Genomic DNA, 24,859 nt, shown 5'->3' on the forward strand with positions numbered 1-24,859 from the left:
CACTAGGGACTCACTTTCATACTATTAATCAAGTGTGATGACCAATCTCCTTGTGGGCTTAAAGACATCAAAGCACTTCAGAATGATCTAAAGATACAAGTGGGCTAGAATGAAATTCTCTCACTTCAGTGGTGCAAATTAAATCTCATTTCAAAGGGGTTACCTGAAATGTATATAAGCACAGCAGACCGCAGATAAAGAAAAACGCTCCTATTTCTGCATGTCTGTGTGCATTTTTAGCTGCTTCATATTCTCTCATTTTTTTCACTTGTGTGTCATGTCTGTAACACTTAAAATAGGTTTTTTAGAATAGAACTGTCAAGAAGAGCAAAAAATGTCAATAATATGCAAAGTAATTATTCCAATTAATCATGAGAAATTATTTTTTAAGCAGTTGTAAGTGGGCTAAATGATAAAACTATAAATTTGCTAGAACTTGAAATTAAAGTTAAGAAAGCTTTCATTGGTGACAGTAATTATATGGAAACACAATGACTAAGTATATATATTAGGCACTCAATAGCCATAAAAGTAATTTCTTTAGAGAATGATTATATTATTATATTATTATTACCCATCAGCAGTATCATCCCTAAAGCCAACAGAGATGCACTATTATAAAATGGTGAATGGGATCTTATCAAAGACCATACAGTTTAAAAAGCTGTTAAATGACAACAGTAGTACTTAGTTGTCAGCTGGTACACACTGCTGTAATTTCACTGAAGTCAGACATTTTTCCATACTTTTTATATGCTTCCTCGCTATTTGTACAATCATTTACATCCTTAAAAGGTTCTGAAGTCCATGAGAAGACAAAAAGTAATTGAGGCTGAAGCAAATCTATGCCATTTTAACTGTTAAACGGCAGGCTATTTCAACATATTTGTATAGTCTACCACTCCATATAACCTACTGAAGTAATTAGTAATATTATCATGTGTGCATGCCTATACATTTACATGTGTGTGTTTATAAATAATACTTTAGCATGATGACACATTTTCCTATCCCTGACTCGTAAACAAATTGAAGCTTTTCTTTTAACCAAAAGCACCCTCAAAGCAACTTTTTGTCAAGCATCTCAATATCAGACATCAGGAATACAAAAAGATTAAGAAAATTATATTGCTAAATTACCATTTTAATTCTTTCTAGTAAAATTAATTCTGTTGCATAAACTAAAAGCCTACTTCTGCGAGTGAGCTGCAGGGATGAGGCCAGTGGGAGGGGAAGAGGAGAAGACAACTCCATGGAAAACCCCCTCAGAGCTTGCTCACCCTAAGGGCCGGAGGACAAGCCACCACCTGGTTTGTTACCTGGGACAGAAATAGCTTTTGTCTTCCCGAGGAAGCAGAGCAAGAGATGGGGAAAGAGCTGTGATGTATGGGGTCTGTCAGGGACACGTGGCTTGTGCCTCAGCAGACTCTGCTGCAGGCTGCAGCGACGGCAGAGTCCAGCAGAGCCTGGACCCACCGAGTTCAGCCACCACGCCACAGCTTGGAGTCCACAGTCTATTTTCTGACACACCAAAACTTCAACATGCTTGTACAATTTACAGGAAAGGTTAGCCGACCAATAATCCTCTGTGTTATTCCCAAATGTATTTTTAAATACTGATTTGTTTCTTTATCTAGAAAGTTCCAGGGGAGACTGGGAAGGAAGAGTTTGTAAGGGTGATTTTCTATGCCAGCAAAGAAAACTTAACTGTATCCATAGGCATGTAAGTTGGATGCCTGAAATATGCTATATGTCAGCCACAGTATTAGGAGCTGGAGATCTGCATTGGAGTGGTATTAAATATCTCTGTTCTCACAGACTACCTCTGAAACACACTCTTTTATGTCATTAAAAAGCTCTCTTCCAATATCCTTCCTAATTGCTATGAGCCCACACAATCTGTCGAGTAAAAAATCACAGTATGCAATAAAATATGCATACCACCACATTCAAGAAGCAAAATGGAATTGTTCAGTCAAGCGTTGTGCTGGCATGAGACTAGGAAGCCTCTATTGCTTTGCCAGCACTGCTTTGATTTGAGGTTCAATAGAAATGCTGAATGATGAACAGTAAGCAGAGATTTCTCACCACATGACTAGATGAGTTGTAAGTAAAATACAGAACCTGCAGTAACTGTGTGTGCTAGTGAGAATAAAAATGTTAATTGGGTTTAATGTTTCAATAATTGAACTGATGACTCAATACAGAGATTTTCTTTATATGTTGGAACGTGTGTATATGTGACAGAACAGCTTCTATTTGTCTAAGGCTAAACTGTGGGGTTTCAGCCAGCTCTATACCTTGGAAAGAAAAGTTTGGGTCAACCTCAAATTCTGATGGATAGGCAAGAACCAAAGGAATTCTACCAAAGCAAGTCCCCTACAGTGCAGGCTGAGTCCAAACAAATAAACCCTTCAGCACCCGTAACAGTCTGTTTGCCAAATAGCTGAGCTCTTGTCCAACACTCAAAGCAAACAACAACAAAGAAGTGTCTGAATAAATTAATTTTAACATATTCACACAGGTAAAATTATCAGTAGACACTGCACTGAGGATATTCCAGCCATGATAGACTTAGAGCAGTGGGAAGACATCTCAAGTCTCAATTGCCAATGCTCTAACATGCTCGCTTCTGTGTACTACAGAATGCTACGTGCAGACTCACCTAGTATGGTAGCAAGATTAGACAAACTAGACAGTTACGCATGCAAAATATAGAGTAATTATAAAAGTACTTACATATCTTGTTTCACGCCCAGCTGCTCTCTGCAGCGTTGTTGACACCTTATAGAAAATAAATAGTTATATTAAGAGCAAAGAGTTATTCTGAGGAGTAACTCGGAGAGATTTTCATTATTGTGACAAGTTATTAATTGTTGAAATTCAAGAAAAATTCAGTTTTCCATAAAGATTCATGAGATGATACTTGAGAATAAGGTAACTTAAAGTTTTGCTTGAGATGCTTATTGTAGAAAGTATCACATTTCATTTTTACCACTCAAAAACATTGATCCCACTCTATTCAAGCTGGCCTTTAAATTGCCTCTAACTCCCATAACAAAAAGCTTATTAGTATACAGCCACAAGTGTGGTTGCCCCATGAAATTTAAGTTACATGTGCTCACAAAATAACCTGAAACACCATCTTTCCATGTTCTCCTCTGCAAGAACTTGCTTTCCTCTGACCAGTCCATTCTACTTCTAAGCCATTTACTTATTACATATACTCCTTTTTCCTTCCTGTTTATGAGTCTCTTTTACCCTCAGTTTAGGCACTGTACTCGCTCATTCTGAGGTCTTCAAAATCTTTAGCTTGGTCCCTATGCTGCATCCTGGTAAACTCACCTTTTGCCTCCTTTATTTGGTTTCATGACTGCTAACAGATGCCTTCTATTTGGTTAAGGCTCAGTTCTCAATTGCCCAAGGAAGTAGGTTTTGGATGCTATAGCTCAAAAGTCCAACTTAGTAGTAGAATTTTAACCACTTCAGATTCGGTGCAGGCATTGGAAAACACTTCCTCAATAACAGTCTCTTCCCGCTTTTTGGCTGCTATACTGTTTCCATCTTTCAGCTGCCTGAAGCCTGATTCACCACTGCGTGCTGGTTGACAGAAGTCATTTCAAAAATGAAACTGAAATTTGGAGTGTATGTTGAATATTCCCACTCAGGAATTCTGGTTCTGTGCCTTGTTTTTGCATGGTGGACTGTATATTGTGCAGGATATTTTGAATGCATCAACTTTTTGATGTGTTCCTCTGTCAAAAATCCCTTTCCTCCTGTTTCCAGCTGGATTTCTGCCATTTTCACTTTCCTATAGCTAGAAATACCAACTTAAATTTACCTGGGGTAAACTGAATACAGGACCCTCCTCCCTTGGTTATTCATCCTTCTGAGCCCAGAAGGCACACCAGTATAACATAGTGAAACCAGTATAGAAAGTAACTCCTGCCTCTCACTACCTGTTTCGGAGTTATCCGGGGTAAATGGATGTAGCAGGCATCCCCCTCCTGTGAGGAGCCAGCGTTGAAAGGAAATCAGCATTTAAGAGCAAATCTACGTATTCATTTAATTATCCCATTATTTGAAAGCCAATAATGAATATGATATAAAAAAAGAATTCTTCTGAAACATGTTTCCAATCACTGAAGCTAGAAACATTGGCTTTCCTGTAGTAAGGACCCATAGATGGGATGAAATCTCGGAGATGGCCAGAGACCCTGCAATATGGAAGGCAAGGTGTGAAGGATTTCTTTCTCATGGATCCTCGCCTCTGAAACCTCAATAAACAGCTTCTCTTTCATAACATAACTCCTTCTGACTTCAGGAAAGCATCCTGCAACAAAGACTGCCCTGACTCCAGGGATATAGTTCTGTCTTTCCATGTCTTTTAAATCGCCAGACAATTCTACTGATGTCGCATCTCTTAACTGAAGCTTTCTGTTGCCATGGGCCTTACTGTTGCGATTTTTATTTACTTTATGTCCACCTGGAAAGAGCATTTGGGCTTATTCACCTACCTTGCCAACATCTGACTCCGTGCTCATCTGCAGGAAACTTGGGGAAGATTCGCATCGGCGCTGGAAAATGATTTTCAACAGAGAACAGACTTATGAATGACAAGAGACAAAAGGAATGGAAGACAAAAAGTCAATCCCACATACTGATGGGTTACCATAGTCAGCGGGTCCTGCAGAACTTGGTCAATGACAGCACACAGCTCTTCCGTTTGTTGTCTGAGCTGGGCAGGGGAGCACATCTGAAAAAGGAGGACACATCGCTCAGTGAACCTTTGCTTCTTGTTTTCAAATAGAGATTTGAAAGAGATATAACAGCACTACCTCTGAATGGGTGTCCAAAGCAGTGCCTTCAGTCACACTAGCAGTCTTGGTTGGCTCTTCTAATGCCTGCAATTCAAAAGATTTTAACGTGATAGTGAGTTCAAAATTTTAAAAAACAAGCAAACCTACACTTTTTTGCAATACTGTGTTTCCAAATGTGGCACTTCTCATTTCACCATGGAAAGATGGAAAAAGAAGTACAGGAGTAGTAAGGTTCTTCAGGTTACCAACTTCTGATTCAGAATTGGGGGGGGAAGGGGGGTATTGTAGAGAGGGAGAGAGCTAAGGTGAATTGTCTCTACTTTTAGAGATCAGAAACTACCAGTTTAAATAGCCTTCTCCAACAACTCCCCCCTCCTTCACAGCAAATGTAATGCAGTGAACGTGCCCTGTGTGCCACAGGGGTGTTGGGGGGGGCTGCCTGCCCCCCACCGTCGGAGGAAACCCACCGGCTGTAAGCAGGCAGACAAGGCAAGAGTCCAAGCACACGGGAGGCTCTTTCTTTTCCTCCAGCAGACATTTTCTTTAAAAAGTGCCTCCTGTTTAAAGAGGATGGTGATTCCACATTGCAATAAAAACAGTGCTTGATGGTTTTGGATTTTAGCCTGAAATCACTGTTGTATAGAGCAAAATATGTTCTATACATATGTGATACCACACTAAAACATGGCTGGTCTAAGCAGGTATGAAATCTCTCCAAAACAAAACACAAGCTTCTTGTGCTTGGATATACCTCTTGCTTTCCTATGCCCGTACTTGGAGCAGGCTTGAGAACATAGAGAATTATTTTGCTGATCAATTCACTTTATCAGGAAACTAACAAAACACCCTCAAAAGCCAAACTCCAGTGCTCAGTTCCCTTTTCATCTTCATCCAGAGACTTCGAGGCACGCTCTCACCACCATCACACATTTCTGCTTTGAAGCGATTTCCAAATAGACTCCATGCCAAGACCAAAAATTACTCTGGAAGCCTGCTGATGCATGAAGCTGGACTACAGGGGAGGGACCTGCAGGGTTTGTGGATTTTTTTGGTTAACACATTATGTTTTTCTGAAGTTTCATTTTGCTAGTTATTTGCAAAAAAATAAATGGTAATAAGAGAAAAAAAAGAGCATTGTTGTAAAACACTTTTTCATGATTGTGAGATTCTGTGGGAACTGACTGATCCCAGTACCAGTCACAGAAGACATATGTGGAGCTGGGGGGAAAATGGCAGAATATTTAAAAAAAAATAATAAGCATATACTTAAGAAATTATTTCTGAGTTTAATCTTGCTGAGTACAATTTTTTTTCTCTCCTTGCCCAGCTACTGGAAGCATACTTCTATGTATGCAGAACTGAAAAGTAATGTTCTCATCTCCGCTATCTCACCACTGTTATCCAGCTAAATTCTCAGAGCAAAAGACAGTCCTGTAGAAGAGGAGGGCTCAGCACTACACTCGAGTACTGTATCTGCTGTTCAGCTTCAGCTGAGATTACATCCTCCTGGTAAATATAAAATGAAGTGATAAAATTAAGTAGAAGAGTCATTCCAGTACCCATTGGGACCAGGATTGCCAAAGCAGCCTGTTGTAAAGAGACGATGAGTCTGAATGTGAGTTAGGAAAACAGCAAATTTTCATCAGTTACAAGTGCGGAATGGAGAAATTGCTAAGCTTCTCAAAACCCCCAAGAAATCAGTAGGGTAATGAATAATAAAGTAATTGTTAAAAAAAACCACCCATATTTCTGTTTCACATTCCATTCACCGGAGCAAGTGGGAGAGGGTGAACACAATCAAGGGTAGGAAACAACTACCCAGAAGATACTGAGGAATCTTTCTAGAAGAACTACAGACACATCCACAAGTCTCTGTTCAGAACCAAGACTCTGGATAATTTAAGTACCAAACATCCAACAGTTTCAGTGGAAACTGGCATTATATCTTTCCATTTTGGAGCCTTCGTTGACTAAAGAACTCAGGTGAACACAGCACCAAGGCCCATGCGCTCCACAGTCCCCCTGAGTGTTCTTCTCCCTTTTTAAACCTTTGGGGAAGGAAAATTTTCATCTTCAAAGTGATCCATCTAATTTCTTTCACTGTTGTTTTATCTATCTTCTTTTTTTTTTTTTCTACTTGAACAGCCTGAGTCCTCCAAAGAAAAAGAAGAAACGATAACTAGATTTTAGGCATCCCTATGACCTCTACAAAGAAAAAAGGTTCTGTTTAATCCATTGTTAGCTTTTCAAAGTACAAGTCAAATTTTTTTCCAGCAGACCCTTTTTTTCTTTTTACATTTCTACACAGAGAGAAATGTGAGATTAAAAAAAGTACAACTAGCGTTTCTGAACTCATTACTGGAGTTATCATGCAATAATGTTATGATTAATTTAAAGCATTAGTACTATCTAGGGTACTGTTGACTAGTGCTGTCAACAGTAGTCAAGCTTCATTTCCTATGCTGATGGTCTAACAATATCAAAAGTGGAACGTTCCTATTTGGGCATTCAAATTTTTTTTATTATATATGAAGACCAATAGTAAGAACACAATTTAAAAGACCAGAACAATTCAGAGAATGCAAATGTATTTGTGACAGAATTTAAATGTTCAGATGAAATAACCAGTTGCTGAACCACTAATTTTTTCCTTGCAAAGGGCAACTTTGAGGGTGTGATGCATATATGCCATTGACGTCAGTGATGACTACAACCCTTCCCTCCTCTTTCCCCCAAGCTATCTGATTGCTAAAGCTGTATCAGAGCTGAAAGGATACTGGTAAATGATCCGAACAGGATCTCCAATATTTTGTTAGAAGAATGAAAGGTTTTGACAGCACATAGGAAATATAGAACATTGTTTCATTCACCAATGAACCACATCAATAGAAGGAGAAAAAAACAAATATTGTAACCTTCCTTCTTATTGTATTGTGAAAACCCTGGGCTGAGCAAAAGCCAAGAAGTTTCCTCTTCTTTTATTTCTCTTGCATATTTTTCCCATCACTATCTTTTCCTAAGCCCTCAGCAAATGCAAAAAAATCCCTTCACATACCATGAGTTCCTTTAACTTATTCCTTGAAGATCCTGGGAGATGATACTAAAAAGACCTGACTACTTTTCCTCTTATAAAATAATTGATAAAGCTCCATGGCCTTTGAAAGAAAGAGGGACCTCATAGCCTGCTTTTACACTTGCAGCTTGGTTATTATTACAGATGAACTAGGTCCTTTATCACTCCATGAATGCACAAATTACTTCCTTTCTTTCTTACCCCTAGGTATTTATCTCTAGCCTTAAGAAACATTTTGACATGAACACGTAATCTGGATGCAAGAAATTTACTGAGTGCACACCTGAAATACTTGGGGAAAATGAAAATCTTTTTTTATCAAAATATTCTCAACGAAGTGTTGTCAGAAGTGCTTTCCAGGTCCAGAAAGGTCCTGACATACTTGATAATACTCAACTGTCCAGCAATTAGGTCTATCATCTGAGAGTTGGAAAAAATGGCTTCCAAGTTCCTGCTGTATGATTCCAAAGAGCAACTTGAATCTGCATTTGCCATGATCAGCCCTTATACCAATGGATGTTTGATAATACAGTAGGTAAGAGTTCTGTCAAGGCAAGAACTTAAAGCTGGGTCTTAAAGCTCACTACCATATTTCCTCAGCTGCATTTCTTTCTTTTCACCAAAAACCCCCTTACCCTCTTTTTCCTCCTGCATGAGGAGTCAAATGTTTTGTTTTGTTTTGTTTCTTTTTTCTTTTTTTCCTGCACAAGGAGAGTACACTGCACTGCTGGAAGTCTGCTAGGTAGGTGATGGGATGCAAGCATGCAATTACTAAGTCTTTGGAGTTTTCCTAGAAGTGTAACGTCATATGGTAAGACTGTTTTAGACTCTCTTGAAGCTAGCTAAATTGCATTGTGACAAGAGAAAATATGAACAGCCATAAACAGACAAAATCAATAACCTCAAGTATTTGTTCTTTAAGACAGGAGATTTTTTTCTACATTTATTTAAAATTGAAATTATAGTTCTCTACTTCTACTTAGTTGATAGATGCAAGCCGGATAAGTCAACAGTGCTTTCATTTGCACCTCTTCCATCCACAGCCAGATATACCTAGTGCTTTCCAGAAGACGTGGTAAGTGCGGGATAAGCCTTGACTGGAAAGAGGTGTGCTTCATGGCACACCCCATCATCCTGGTTTCACCGCAGTTCAAAGTGGGGGAAATCCGAGCAGAACATTTGTAGTGCCTCTCTCCCTCAAGTCTACACACCCAGGTTTCCTTCCCATCGAAATGATGCCCAGATAAAAGAAGTTCACCCCAATCAGCCTGCAGAGGGGGGGTGTATCTGGACAGACACAGCAAACACAAATTCCCCTGCATAGACCTAGCTGTAGACCAACGACCACTGAATTGTTAAGAGAAGGCTTTTTTGGTTTGCAATTCCAAGGCATCCAACAGTTTTGAAGTTACATCACAAATTTGACATAATTCTGAAGATGAAGTAGGATCTGGTTCAAGAGACTGTCTACTTAAAGTTAAGAATTTTTCTGTAGCTCCCTGAAATAGACCTTTCATGACTATCTATTTTGACTGAAAGACAGTTTTATAGGTATTTGATAAATAGAATCTCTAAATAATAGATACATTACTTTTTAAATACTATCTGATTAGGAATGGAATTTTGAATTAGACTGTGATCACATCTATATAACTGTAGCAGCTATACAAAAGTGAGTGTCAGTAGAGGGGTGACTCACTAACTCAAGGTTAATAAGACCAGAAGGAACCACAGTGATCACCTAGTCTGACCTTTTCTTTCAACCACAGAACTGTCTGGAATTACTGTATGAAGTGCCAGAAAAGTGTCCTGTCTTGATTTTTCAATTTCTGTGATAAAGAGCCCCTTTCAGTCTCCAGAATTTTTTTCTAATGGTTACTTAATTCTTTCTGTTAAACTTTTGCCTTATGCCTACATTAAACTTGTCCAACTATCTCTTCTAGCCCCTGGATCATACCATCTGATGGGCTGACGAGTTCGTTATCGGTGGACCTCCCTCATTGCTCCGAATCTGTGTGGCTATGATGGCACTGCTGACTGACCATGGTTACCACCACCTCATCATCCCCATCTCTGCTCTCCTTGCCCAGGCACTGGGGAGCTGTGCCCTTGCTGGTGAGGACACCGTCTTGCCAGCCTTGCTGTCACACCGGTTCCCGGTTCACTTTCCCTGACAGAGCCTGGCCATGCTGAGGAAAAGTCCCTTAAAAACAAGTTTTTGCTCTTCTGGCTCTGTAGGAAGTTACAGCCCAATCTTCCAAGAGATAGCCTGGATTTTTCGGAGCAGAGCACAGGTGATGTGAGGAACGTCAGGTTCATACAAACTCCAACAGCTGGAAAGCATGCCAGTTATGAGATTTGATATTAAGTCACTTCTGGGGTTGCCAAAGTATACACATGTATAGTCAATAAGCCTTTTCTTCTCTGCTAATAAGCACAGATTTGAACAACTCCCATTGAGTAAGAGTACTGGAGGATAAGAACATGTTCTAGAAAAACCATTAAGATGGTGATAGCCTAATGGCTTCATAAGAACAAGTTGAAAAATGCTGGCTGAAATTAAAGCATCTACACACACATAAAAGAAAAAATTGAATTGAGAAAGAAAGTTAGACACAAGGAGACAATTTAGAGGCAGACAAAGCATTGTAACTTACATGACATATCAAAGACAGTTTTCTCTCACGGGATCTAATTAATACTGCACATGAATTGTCACTAGGATCACCCATGTGTCAGTTCTGACTAATCTTATTTCTCATGACTACTCAAATTAAGTAATATAATTACTCACATGGTAGAAAAAGTTGACTTCTCAGAATGTGAGTTTCCAGTTCAATCACATAGCAAAACACTTTTTTAGCACTTTAAGCAGATGATATATCATAATCATGCATTCAGCTCTGTGATATTTATGCCTTGCAGATATTACAAGCCTTCCTTCCTTGCTAAAAAAAAAAAAAAAGCCACTCGAAAACTTCTTTTCCACATAACCATTATCTTAATCTTAATAAAACATCACTTATGTAGTTAAATGTCACTGTCTTCAATCTCTTTTTAATCCAGTGTATAAAATGTATTCCATAAAATGGGAGCAACATAATTACTGTCATTGAGCTACAATATGGCATGAGTTCCTTCCCAGTTCCCTCCCCAATATTTTTGAGGGGAATACTTGGATATTAGGGCTTGGTACAATGGGGCCTGCATGTGCCATGTCACTCCTTCATGCCTCTTTAAGAGCCATACTCCAAATGCACGTCAGCTAACACAACAGGACTAGCTTAGGAGCACTGTAATTAGCTGCTGGTATGGATCAATAGCAGATTATTGTCCATAATTCCCCAAATGAGAGAAATCGTGTAGTCAGGCCATACTGAAACATACAATTTACAAAGTAAATTAGTCAAGAACCTCTCCTGAAGGCAAATCCTGTAGCAGAAAATGGATTTCTTATTAGTTTTACCTGACTGTGCTTTTGCTACTGAAGGATACACTCAAGATGATGTTTTCAATAAAGTGGTGGGTATCCAAAAGCCTCTATCTAAATACAGGTATCTTCTGAATCATTACTTTTTCTACAGATACTAGCATTAGATTGTACAATTCAGTCTTATGTATTGGGGATAAGTAGCACGCGGCTTGTGAGTCAATGCCCTGGAGAACATCAGCAAGACCATCAGAAGGAATTCCCTTTCTTCTGAAGAAGCGCAGTCAGATGGCTGACATTAACCCACTAGTTCACATCAGGAGTGTGCTCTCAAAGTGAATACCCTGCTCAAAGTCACATACCTGACTTGGTTTGCAGAGTAGTGCAGTCTTAGAGTGCCAAACTGGATGCCTTTTAGGTTAAGTCAACCTTGAAGTAGCACTTCAGGAATACACCAAATGCTTCCAGCCACTAATGGGCACTCTGCCCAAACAAAACCCTTCCAAAATACATTCCGTAGGGGTGTAGGATCCCCTGCATCAGCTGTTTTCCTCTACAGAGCCATTTCTATTGGACCACATTGCATGCTAGCGCAGACGTAGCCTTTGTTAGCACATTCAAGATTTAAGGAAGGGAAGGATCAGGTTTTATGCAAATAATTAAAAAATTATTCAAGATTAAAAGAACATTGGAAAAGAAAGGAATGTCCCTTTTTAAAAAAGAAAACAAAAACAAAAACAAAAAAAACCCCAAACTTAGTTATAGCAGTTAACTGATAACTACTAGGTCACAATCAGTAATATTTCATGGACAAAATTATCATATTCAAAATTTTTACACGGTTAAATTCACCCTCTCCAGTGTCTTTAGGCTCTGTAAACTCCTAGTGAAATCAGCTGAGCTGTGTATGTGACTACATAATTAAATGTGTAGTTAGGAATGCTTAATCTTACAGAAATTAATCAGAGGTTAAGTTCCTGAACTAGGTCCACAGATTTTTCTGATAAAGCTATAAACTGGATGTCAGAGTGATTAAGCATGCCGTTAAACATATAAGACACTTAGCTCATTGCTCATCATAAGAAATTTTTGTTAAACTTAGTGAGCTATTCTTTTGTGCAAAACTAATTTGGGGAAAAAAACTTTAAAAAATAGACATTGGTGGGTACTTTGAACCCTCCAATGCAAAATTTAAATTTTCAATTGACTTCCAAAGATGAATTATCTAAATAAGTACTATAAAACCCAGACTTTGTTGGTTGTGTCCTTGGTAGAAAATAAATGCACTAGAGACTGTTCTTTGGCTCTATCATCCTGCCCTAATAAATGCACTAGAGACTGTTCTTTGGCTCTATCATCCTGCCCTACAGAAAAAGATTGTTACTGCAAACTATGTACTGGGAACAGCCCCTGGCCCATGCTAACTGTTGAAGTGCTCAGGGAAGTTGTTTGGGAGAAGGCCAGTGCAATGACCAGGACTGTTCTCACAGTTTAACAATACAGCTGGTCAAATCTGCCTATCTTGGGATGTTAAATTTACTAGTATAAGCATAGCCACTGAATAATCATTAATTGACCAAGACCTACTGATTGGTGGGTCCCAGAATAGCAGTGCTCCAGACACTTTCTAATAACAAAACAGACTTTGAGATGTTGCCATAAATGGCAATTCCTTTAGGACACTTTTATTTCTTACAGTAAATTTATTTGCAGAAATTCAGATTTCTGAAGGCTTTGATCTTCAGTGGAAAGTGGTTGACCCCGAAAAATAGTTGGAATTATAATCCTGAGCAGTTAGTTCCAGAGCTTACATTCTGCAATATCACCCACAGAAATGTCAGAATACGTACATAAAGTTGAATGGTCTTAAATATACAGTGCAATTACCATGTCTTTGAGCAAACACTAACCTTCTGTTCCATAAGTAATGTGTTTGTAGGGATTGCTGCAAATGCCTTGTAGCTTGTCTTGATCTTGTACTGCTAAAAGGGTAAACCAGAAAGCAGGAAGAGACGTAAAACAGGGTAGAAGAAGGAGAGGGAGAGAGAGGGAAGAGAGGGGAAAGGTACGACAGAATGAAAGACGATTCCAATTGTCTTGCAGACACGTTGCAACAACATCATGCTTACGTATTACCTAGGAAAGCTATTTCTTAAAGAAAATCTAGTGTTTCTGTTAAGATTTTAAAGGACTGTAACCTACATCTTTTGCTTTTAGGAATGAAGTAGGACAAAGTGAATTCCCTGTAACAGCTTGTAACTTCCAAAGTGATTTTGACCACTTTCTGCTGACTACTATCCTTAACTGAATATCAGGAGAGGCTGTGAGTTTTTTCCAAGTTTGCTTGTGATTTGAGATGATAATGCACAGCTATTTCTGCCAGTACATGTGCCTCAACAACTGCTGCTGTGGGGTGTGATCCTGGACCTTAAGAGGGACCTTAAGAGGGATTTCTGTGATTCCTTTAATGAGACTGATCAGGATCCTTAAATTCTGAATTACTTGTGTGAATGGATAGATCATTTAAGTCATGTCACAGCTTGTCATCTCCTGAATAAGTAACTCTACCACCCAAACAAATACTTCAAAACAAGTATAGGAACTTTCACACTCTAACAAAGTATACAGAACTGACAAATCTAAACCAGAGAAAATGCATGGGTTTGGGTACAAAAATTCTAAGGTCAGCCCTAAAAATTATTCTTTTGAAATTATTTATATTTTAGATTATATTAGCTTGCCCAGTTATTTTTAACTCTTTAGAAACCACACACTACATTTTCTTGGCAATTATGGAGGTTGAATTCAGTAATTTTTAAATCATTGATGAGATTCTTCTATACTTACATGAGTTCAAGAGCTAGGGCTCTTAATCACATGACTACTAGAATTTATCTTTTTTAACAATTAAGTAGGCATTTGCTGCATTGTTCCCTTTTCAGCAACATTCTAATAAAAATCACAAATTCATACAATAGACTTTTAAGTTATTCATTGATTATTTCTGTGATAATCATCCAGAAATAAAGTTACTTGTTAATCAGTTGAGGTCTTTTAATGTACCGTTGTCTGTAGCAGTGAATACTGGTGATTATGAGATAAGGAGCTGAGCAGCATGCTGCACTTTCGGTCATTCTTTTGTCACTTTCTTCTTTTCTTTATATCTAATAAAAGTCTCGATAACAGCAGAGGGGCCAAAATTTTAATTCAGATAAGGTTTTGACTCTTTTTAGTAACACTTCCACGACCCAACTGACATTGATGTCCTGTTTTGGGTTTTGGGTTGAGAAGCCAGCATTCTGCTTAGTTTGATTCCACCTCTAATACTTATTGAAGACTTATATCGTCTTCACACCTCTCTTGCAATATTGTAGGACACTAGCTTTTAATCCTTTCTATACAGAGTATTATGTTTGCTTTCTACTTTACTCATATTTCTTAGTCAGAAGTTGGACAGTGACAGACATTCAAGAAGTAAATGATCACAATAATCATATTGAATGGACAGTCTGACAAAGCAGATGAATGCAAATGCTGGAACTGCACTTCTTTTTCTTTTTTTTTTTTCTTCGGGTGGGCGGGTAGTAGTTCATATGAGATTTAGTGATTCTAACTTGGATGTCTACCATGTAGGTGCTTCAGATAAAACTAATGCCTTTTATAGTGATAAGAATTTCTACAGTATAATTCATCTCATCCCAAAACAGGCACCTAGAAAGGTAAAATAAAATCATCCTGTAAATACACCATATTCCCTCCATTGGCTATCATACAATTGCCCAAGTTGTGCTTGGATATCTAACAGTCAAATGTCAAAAGTCACGTGAGTTGAATCCTGCCCTTTGAACATTCAGACAGCAACATTTTGCTATAAACGTGTGTGTGTTCATATATATATTTATGTATACACAAAATCTATATGCAGATAAGACATAAAACACTGCTCACTGAAGTAAGATGGAAGACCAAAACTCCGAATATTAAAATTGCCATATCCACAAAATGTATCTTTGTTTGCTTATAATTGATATTCGATCAAGAAAATTATATCATTGAATATGTAAATGAAATGCAGTATCTTCACTAGCCTGTAGGCTTTTTCATATGATGAGATGGGTATCATATACAATGGGAATACTGTGACCACTTTGAAGTTAGTTGTACTGTTACATGAACTAAACAAAGACATATCAGACTGTTAAAATGTAAAAGTTTCATTGCTTCCAGATACTGTAGAACCTGTGAGAAATGTGCTGTTGTCACAGTGCCTGAGTGGAAAGTCTTTAATTCAGTTTCTCATCAATATGAATATGTTTCTTGACACATTAGTTCACATTACTTAAAATTATTATTCAATGCCTAAATATATTTAATATTCTGGTTCATAGAAATCTAGCAGTTATTTTTAAACAGCCATGGACAGTTAGGTCTTCTAGCCTGCACCATGATACACTCAAAAGCAAATCAACTCCAATATCAAAGCTCAGGCAAATATCAGCCTGGGAAGTTTGGGGGAAAATGTCCCACTTTTCTTGCTGAAATGAACACCTATGGTACCATCAGGGCACTGCAAAGTGTGCTAGACACATACCTATAAAGGCTTAAAATCAGCGACTAACCATGGCAGTGTAGAGCTCCTCATGAGTAATCTTTCCTGCTTTGTGGTAGATTTTGCCGCTGTGCTGAGCTCAGTGTTGCTACAGTTACTTTATTCCCTGGCTGTTTTGGGTAGATCTACATGTATTCCTGGGCTACATTCAAATAGGAAAAATCAAAGAATGTGTAGGAATGATACCTCATGAAACCACTGCAAAGGGTTTTTAAACAGCCAGGAATTTTTGTTCTAATCTGCTCCTGCAGAATGAGCAATTTTATCTGCCTCCACTCCATCCTACTGTTCATTTTTTTATATCAGGTCCATGAGGACACTATTAAAGTGTCTGCAAAGCCCAGGGAGAGGGGGTTTATTTCCTGTGTTCACCCACAGTTCACACTTCACACTGATCTGTGGATTTATGTTTATATTCACTTTGCAAAACAGCCGTATTTTTAAATCATTAGCAAACATAAAGATAAATATATAAAGCATGGGAAAGCACATGTGTTTATATGTATAAATGCAAACAGTTAAATAAGTTCATAGGTTATTGTTTGATTTGCATGAATTGGTGCATGCATATGCATAGACATATAAAAGTTCTCCATTAAAGAATCCTTTTTGCATAATTGCTTTGATATCACGCTAATGAAAAATACTGAAAAGTACATCTAATGTCAAAATTCCGGTTTTATAGCTGTTGGTTTAATACATGTCTTAACGTTGTTTCAACTGCTGTTGAAGCAACGTTAAGGTTGCAAAATTACACATGCCAAAGTCAAGCACTCCTAGACACTGTGCTTTTCCCCTGATATTCACTTAGCACATTCATACATGCAAAAATTTTGTCATGCATCGCCAGTCATCAGACGGAGCAACCTGCTTTTTGTCTAGTTCTAAAGTTGAGCTGATTGGCACTAAAGAGACCTAGATGCTGCTTAGGACATTAATGTTGTCTCTCCTCAATCTTTTCCTTTTTTCTGTAGAAATAAACTGAGATCTGAGGTTGGAGTGTTACCAGAGAACCTGGTACCATTAACACATCAAGCAAGTTCATTGAGCTATGCCTTAAACTGGGTATGGAAATAAATGAGAGCGGGAGGAAAGGAGGATGTCAAATACACACTAGTATCAACTGTGAATGAAGTCTCAGCCTCACATTTCAAAGCCATAAGAGACCTTTCCTGCACTGAACACTGAGCTGCATTTGATTTAGAGATTTCAGATCTTCCACATCGCCAGTGGAGCCAGCGTTGGCGCTGAGATTAAAAATTTCACCAGAGTAACAGCCCAAGTCTCTTAAACTGGTGTATACTCTCCCAGTCCCCATGGGGTGGTGGGGCAGTTTCAAAAGTGCCACCATATCACATGATAAAGCAGAATTAGCAGGAAAAGGGACAGTAGGAAAGACAGAAAGGGTGTAATAACCCCTGCAAATATAAACACGGGCAAAATCTCTGTGTCACAAGCAGAGAATTTCTTTCCTGCCAGGGTCTCTCACAGTGCTCATCGCACTGACTAGCAGAAACCACAACTGCTTTGCAATCTGCAGGCTCAGTCATGCATTCCAGTTTTGTCTCGGGGGCTTCTCTCTTGGAATTTCTACAATTTCATTTCTCTTTTTGTTTCATTGATACTGGCAGGGGGTAGTGACACTGTACAGCTGTGCTTGGCACAATGGTTCCCCTCGGCTGTTTGTTTTTTAAAAGAATCAGTCATGACAATTGCTACTTTGTGCTGATTTAAACCTCTCATTTTCAATTAACATTTTCCAAGCAGTTCAAGTCTCCCCTGACATGGCCAAGCTGTTAGGAACACATTTGACACAAATTGATTTGGCAGACCAGGCTGTAATTTTGTGCTGTGAACAAATAAATCAATAAACTACCATAGCTTTTCGGTGATAGGCAAAGCTCAGGTATCAGCAAGAGGAAGCACAGTGTGCAGAGATAAAAGAGGTTGGAAAACTTTCTGCAGCTCTGATGTCTTCTGCCACCAGCTCTTCCTTTTTGCATAGCAGTTCCTTTTGTTTTCACCTACCTGCTGCGTGTTTTCTGATCAGCTTTCCTTTCCTTCCCCTTCCCATTCTTGAGATTTATCTTTAGGTTTAAAGCGTGACTGGTTCCCAAGCCCTCCTGCAGCAATCACCAGCATTGCTTATTCTCACTCTGCTGGGGCTCCCCCACCTGCGCCTGGATGATGAACAGCGGGAACGTGGCTGATCCCTGAGTGTGAGACTTTCATATTTGCAGTAGTTCGTGTTGTAGGAATCTTGGCTTTTTTTTTTTTTTCCCCCTCATCCTCTGTCTAGCACAAGATCAGAGAAGTACCAAAGAAAGGGAAGAAGCAGAAGACTGTCCTTGTCTTCCCTCTCTGGCTCTTGACCCCAAAGTCCCGGCTCAGGCTGAACTCAGCCGTGCCTCTGGGCTGGTCCCAGAGTGGCCGGGCAGAGTCCAACCTCCTGGGGAGTCGGGGGGACAAGTGGGACGAGGTGCTGGGGAATCAGTTGTCACTGGAACCGCCACTTCACATCAATGAGGTTAAGCTGCTTCTAGCTCGGCCCTGCACCTAAGATCACCATATTTCTCTTCCTTTCAGTAGGAATACCTGCACATTGACATTAGCATGGGGTATATACAACATGGTTTATGGTTTATTTTTTACACACCAGCGTTTTAGGTGAGCTTCAAAAATACGTGCACCAAATGTATATCAGAGGCACTGGCCACAAATCCATCTTCAGTAGTATCTCCTCCCACTCATGAACAGAGTATTTCATTTTATGCTAAAGGAATCCTACAGCATCTTCCCCATAATATGGAACATTTGCTAGCAATTTGATATGGTAGGATTTAAGTCTTTGCTATCTTCACTATCAATACAATAACTGTTCCTTTTTAAACATTTTTTCCACAGCCCATTTATTTTACTAGCATTGTGCAACGCAGATGTGATTTCTCCTACAGGGACAAAGAACTATTAGAAAATAAGCATGCACCAAGAGTACCTTGGGTTTGATGTTTTCATGGTCAGGAGGCAGGGAAAAAGACTGTGGTGAAGTCAGCTCTCTGGGTCTTGATGGCAGTGTGCCTCGTGACTTGTCCGAGACAGGAGATCTGCACTTTAACACCGGTGAGGTGGCAGATTGCTCAGGTCTTAGAGAGGAGGAATTACACCTATAATTCGTGTGCACCGATGAAGAATTAAGCTGCAGTGGACGGGAATTAATATTACCAGTTTGTGGAACCGGTGGAGTGGGATGAGGCTGTGAGAGAGACCACTGCTTTGAGAGACTTAAAGGGGTAGGAGAGGAGGGACTCGTCTCCTGAACAGGCGTTTGGGATGAATCTGATTTAGATCTAGACGCTGAATACAAAAGACCTGGGGAAGGAGATGAGTGTTTTTCTAGGGTGGGGGAGAATGTGCCACTAAGAGTGGTAGAAGAAAGCAAGGGGTATGACCGGCAGGTAAAGATGGGCGAGTAAGTGTGTACTCTCTGAGACTTCTGAGGTACAGAGGACCGGGACTCAGCATACCACAGCCCTTCTGGAGAAGGAGGGACAGGGTGTGCGAGGGAAGAGGGTGCTGGGACACAAGGAGGAGGCAGCGTGGACTGCGAACCTGGAGAGGAAACTGCTTTTCTACGGGAGGAGACAGGGGATGACAGAGGATTTGGGGAGTCTGGAGAAAGCATTCTGACTGGAAGGTGCTTTTTAGGAGAAAGGGATCTTGTCCGAGGGGTGGAATGAGGCTTGGAGGGTAAAGGCAGATGCTGAGCCCATCCTGAACGCCAATATTCCTCTCCACTGGGAGAATCTGGCCTTATAGGAGGGCTTGAAACAGATTTCCTGGGGGTTGGAGGAGTTGTTTTGGACTTCTGATCTATTGTAAGTGTTGAGGAACCAAGGGAGCTAGGAGAAAACGTAGGACAAGAAGCAGGAGAAAGCGGTCTCCGTTGAGAAGAGCCTGATCTCAAAATAGCTGTTAAGAGAGTGAGTCTAGTTGGCAGAGGGGATCTGACTCCTGACCTTGCTAAATTTCCTCTAGATGACATTTGTGTGCAAGGCTCATTTATACTATATACGGTTGAACAGGAGCCATAAAGAGAGGGTGGAGACAAAGGTTTAGGACTAGGAGATAATGAATGTGTTATTATGTGTACAGGGACAGGAGCTAAAGCGTTCAACCTTTTGGAAGAACGGGGGGATAACGACTGAGCTGAAGATCCTTGAATTTCAGCTGAACGTGGAGGATGGGGGGGAAGACTCGGGCTCTTTGCTGGAACAGAGGATGTGGTGAACTCTCCCGTTTTGCAAACACAGCCAGGGGTATAGAGGCTTGGAGTTTGTATGTTACCATACAATCGAGGAGTGGAGTAACAACTGTTTGATGCAGAAGAGGATATTTTAGACATGGAGGGAGGTGAACTATGGAAAGCAGACTGAAAGTAGAGAGATGAATCTTGCTTAGAAGACCCAGTTGCTGACTGCCAGTTGTTACGGGAGTCTTCCAGCGAAGAGGCTTGATTCAGGTTAACCATGGCACCACACGCTACTTTCTGATTAGTTGGAGAAATTAAGTGGACAGCAGGTGGTTTAGAGGAAAGATGATCAGAGATGGAAAGAGTAGAAATTAACTGGAGAAAAAAGAAAAACAGAAATATTAATATAGGCGGAACCTGTGGAACTGATAAGCACCCCACATTACAGTCCTGTGGTCATGCATACAGTGTTTTGGTTAGTATTGCTCTGTGGGTTAAAAGCACAGGGCTGTCTTAAACTCAGGGATACAGCCTGATGGATAAGGCTCTCAGGTGAGGTGACTGAGAGCAGACAAGTTTCGTGTTACTTTATTTTTATGAGACCTCGGTTTTGTTGACATAAACAAGGTTTCAAGGCTACTGTATTTTTCATTTTAGTTAAAACCCAAGACAGCTGTGCCATCAGTGTCCAGAATCATGTGATGCCATTCGCATTGTATAAACACAACAGAAAGTGAGAAAATTGCGATATTGTCCCATCTCACTTTACCAGTTCAGTGGAAAGTGCCCTTTCTGTAAATGAGATTCAAGTCAAGTACCCATTTTCTTATTCAGTAAACACCTTCTGCAGCACTGTGATATCAGAACAAGAAATTTGCTCAGAACTACTTAAATCAGACATCCAGTTTGTTTCTCACTTCTCTTGTCATTCACAAAGCAGTGCATTTGACAGTTTGCAGGCATATAAGAGTCCTTATCCCCTTCTCCACAGTCTTACAATACACTAATAAAACAGTAATGAGCTCTTTCATGAGAGCCTTTTTTCTAAGGTCTATTCTAATTAGGATTTGTCAAAACTAATTAGAGCATACAAGTATATTATCAACCTTTTATACAGTTTTATGCTTCTAAAGAAAGAAATTGTCTCAAAATCTTCCAAGTCGTTATAATGCTGCAATTAAAAACTGCAGTATACACAATATGAGTAAAACCTATCAGTATGAAATAGTGAGCTAAGTCAACTGTAAAACCAAAAGGCTACAAATTATCCCCTAACTTTTGACTGGGCAATTTGAAAGCAGGGAAATTGACTCTAATCCCTACAAACTTTACATAAATACAAACCCACCTATTTCTCTACTGTTTGATATCCTGAAAAAATTATGCAATTCTATAAAAGACAATTATACCATTCAGTTTCTACATACATGACCTGCACTTGGCTGTGGCTCAGCATATGAGTTATATTTTTGAATACAAATGTCTTCCCTATAAGAAAGAGGAATCATGAGGATGATTATGATGATGATAATTATTATCATGTCATATAGTATTGATACATCACAAAACAAAAATAAGAACAAATCAAATGATTTTCAGCTGAGACTACGTGCTGGAAGAAGCTGTGACAGAATAGCAAGACTTAGCAGCTTTTAAGGGCTAAACATGGGCTAAACAGGCACATCAGAACCCTATTAGCCCTTATAACTTAAAATAAGTGATCTCTTCCTGCTAAATGATACCATATAAGTAGCAAGGCTTGTAAACGGAAGACACTTTTTGTATAAGATCCTTCAGAAGAGCTAAGGCAATGCCTTGATTTATAGAAATAAACACCAGCCATCAGGATGCCTTTACAACCACACTAACTTCCCATTATTTTATACATGTGTTAAGGTATCCCATTTCAAAGTAGAAAGCCAACGGATGTATACAGGGCAAATATTGGAATATAAAAATTAATATCCTTGATATCATTGTACCATATATTCTATTGGATTAAGAAATTATGCCTCTTGTTGGAAAAGCCGCTAATTAAGAATAAGAAAAAATACCAGAAATTGAGAATAATTTATCAATATTTAAACATTATGAAAAATCATTTTTAAATAAGTCATGAAACATAAAATTATTTAACGAGTTCAAAAGTAGCATGGTAATACATCCGATAAATTGGAGCAGCCCCCTGACTTTAATAATGAGTTCTGGAAGTTGATCAACTACCAAAACAAAACTGAGGAATGAAATCTCTATATTTCAAAATAGATTAGATAAACTTCCCTTACAAAGACAACAATAAAAGAAAATGAGGAATGAATGTGAAACTCCATAATGAAAGAGCAGGATGTGCAATGACTTCTAGTTAGTTAAAAGTTAATAAGCAATATTTATAAGCAGCTAGGAAAATGTTCATAGTAACAAACGATAAATATTCTTCTTCAAGTATGATAAAGACATTTTGCAGTAGTCGTCTTCCAGTTTGAACACCACTGAACATTTACATGCTGAGCTAATTGAGCCATTATTCAAGTCTTCTGAAAAGATTTTGCTATTTGTATTACATCTACAGATGATCAGCCTCGAGTTTACAGGATCAGAGAATCAAAATCAAAGTTGGTTGGAAGTGACTTCTTGAGGTCATCTAGTCGAGCCTCCTACCCAAAGCAGGTGAGACACCACCACCAGTGGGTCAGGTCGGCTGTGGCTATGTCTCGCCAAGTCTCAAGCCCCTAACGGAGGTGGCTCCAGTACCCTCTGGGCAGCCTGTGTCAGTGCTGCACCACCTCCCAGTGAGGAAGCTTCTCCAGATGTCCAGCTGGGATGTCCCATGCTTCAATTTGTGGCCATTGCTGTCTCACCTGCCACTGCTGAGAAGAGTTTGGCTCTGTCATCTCTGTAACTGCCCTTCAAGTAGTGGTGGACTGTTCCTAGACACCTCCTTGGCTTGCCTCTTGGTGGGAGTCAACAAAGCCAGGTCTCAGCCTCAGCTCACGTGCTCCAGCCACATCTATAGCTTTGTGCAGGACCCCCATTCCCTTCTTCACAACTCTTGAATTTGGGGGTGAGTGGCCACCAAACTGAGCAGGCTTTTACAGGTGCAGCCTCACCAGTGCCAGTAGGTGAGATATAATAACTTCCCTCGATCAGTGGAATTTTTTTTTGGCCTTTTTTTTCTGTTCAGTTTCTCTACTGGTTTAAAACACTTCTGTAGTTGCACTGGGTTAGTGCAGAGGAAGTGAGTGACCGAAGTAGATTTGTGTTCCTTTGGTCTGTGACTCAACTGCAAGCCTTTTTCTCTTCTCAGGAGCACCTCAGATATACATCTCTCAAAAGTGTATAAAGAAAGTTGAAATAGGTGGCAAGGTTACTGTAGCACAAAGGGATCAAGGAACTTGAAAATTATCTTTATGCCTCATAGATGATGATCCCAGAAATATCAAAAAGGTCATAGTCTTAGCATTGAGCCTTGCAGGGGAGACCTTCAGTACATTTGAAATGGCAGAGCTGATCTGGACACAAGGCAAGTGGTCTTTCTGGTGAGATCGCATTGTTTTGGAAGGGCACAAAAAAATTTGGTTACTTATACCAGCAAGACCCTGAGAGATGTGCTGGTCAAAGAGGAAAAGGAAAGAGTGTGACACACTGAGAGCCCAAAAGGCAAAAATCATGTCCGAAAGATGATAGGCTCGATGTAGGCCTGGTCCTGGGGCCAGTTAACCATGCTTTGATCTCACTAGAATTTGGTTATAGATAGGAAAAAATAAATTCCCTAACAAGCCTGAAACCTGAGAACCAGAAAGTCAGAAAGAAGTGCTGGAGATTGTGGAAAACTTGACAAAATCTCTGGAGACAGCACAGTAAATCAGACTGTGAGCTGAGACCCAATTAATATAGATGCAATTCAGAACAGTCCAGTTTCTCCCAACAAGGAATGTGTATTCTTCCTGGTGATGGCAGGAGTTTGTAGGGAGTCTTGACTGATTTGTCTGGAAAAGCCAAACCAGATGACATGCACTGGACAGAGGAGTGTCAAGTGACTTTGACTAGCTATAAAAGCCTTCTGGCTATTGATCCCCACAGCGAGTCAAGAAGTTTCTCCAAGTTGAGTTCACGTCCTAGCATTCAGGGGAGCAGATATCCCCCTTATCCCAAAGGGTAAACTCCCAAAGACAGGAGTCAGTCTGCCTGACTAGACACTCTTCAACATTTAAAAAAAAAAAAACAAACAAAAAAACCAAAATCAAACACAATATATAAACAGTAAACTATCACCAAATGTTCCAAATATTACCAGAATAACTGATCTTTTTTTTTAAAACTTATTATCTTTTTCAGACTTCGAATATAGTGTGGCATTTTCCAACATCAGTCAGGACCTTTATGCCTCAAAGAAGAACAAAAGCTTCCTTTTTTTTCAATGCTCTTCTTTTTTTCTTTCATTTAAACAAAGTCAGAAATGAATGAAGCTGTAGGAGCCCTCTGGTTCAGTTAGAGTGATCCCCTGTACACCAATGGTCCCCAATGCTGGTCCTTGTTTTTCTTATCTCTGACAGGAAATGCATAGTCTAATTATGCTTTTAAATGAACATAATGTTATATGTAGTAACTCTTAAGTGGGACATCATACTGCGCTTATAATCCAAGAACAGACAAGGTAGCCCCTATATGGAATCCTTTG

At 39.5% G+C, this 24,859-nt stretch overlaps 1 protein-coding gene across 1 annotated transcript in view; it reads right to left on the bottom strand.

Moving 5' to 3' along the window:
- Positions 1–24,859, bottom strand: part of MLIP (muscular LMNA interacting protein) — a 113,038-nt gene that overhangs the window by 39,530 nt on the left and 48,649 nt on the right. The window contains exons 4-9 of the mRNA XM_049819363.1: positions 18,928–20,556; positions 13,234–13,305; positions 4,839–4,904; positions 4,673–4,756; positions 4,518–4,577; positions 2,740–2,784 (exon numbers count right to left, since the gene is read on the bottom strand). Coding sequence (XP_049675320.1) covers positions 2,740–2,784; positions 4,518–4,577; positions 4,673–4,756; positions 4,839–4,904; positions 13,234–13,305; positions 18,928–20,556 — 1,956 coding nt within the window. The remainder of the gene's footprint in view (positions 1–2,739; positions 2,785–4,517; positions 4,578–4,672; positions 4,757–4,838; positions 4,905–13,233; positions 13,306–18,927; positions 20,557–24,859) is intronic.

Source organism: Accipiter gentilis, chromosome 16, assembly GCF_929443795.1.
Source record: "Accipiter gentilis chromosome 16, bAccGen1.1, whole genome shotgun sequence".
NCBI classification, from domain to species: domain Eukaryota; kingdom Metazoa; phylum Chordata; class Aves; order Accipitriformes; family Accipitridae; genus Astur; species Astur gentilis.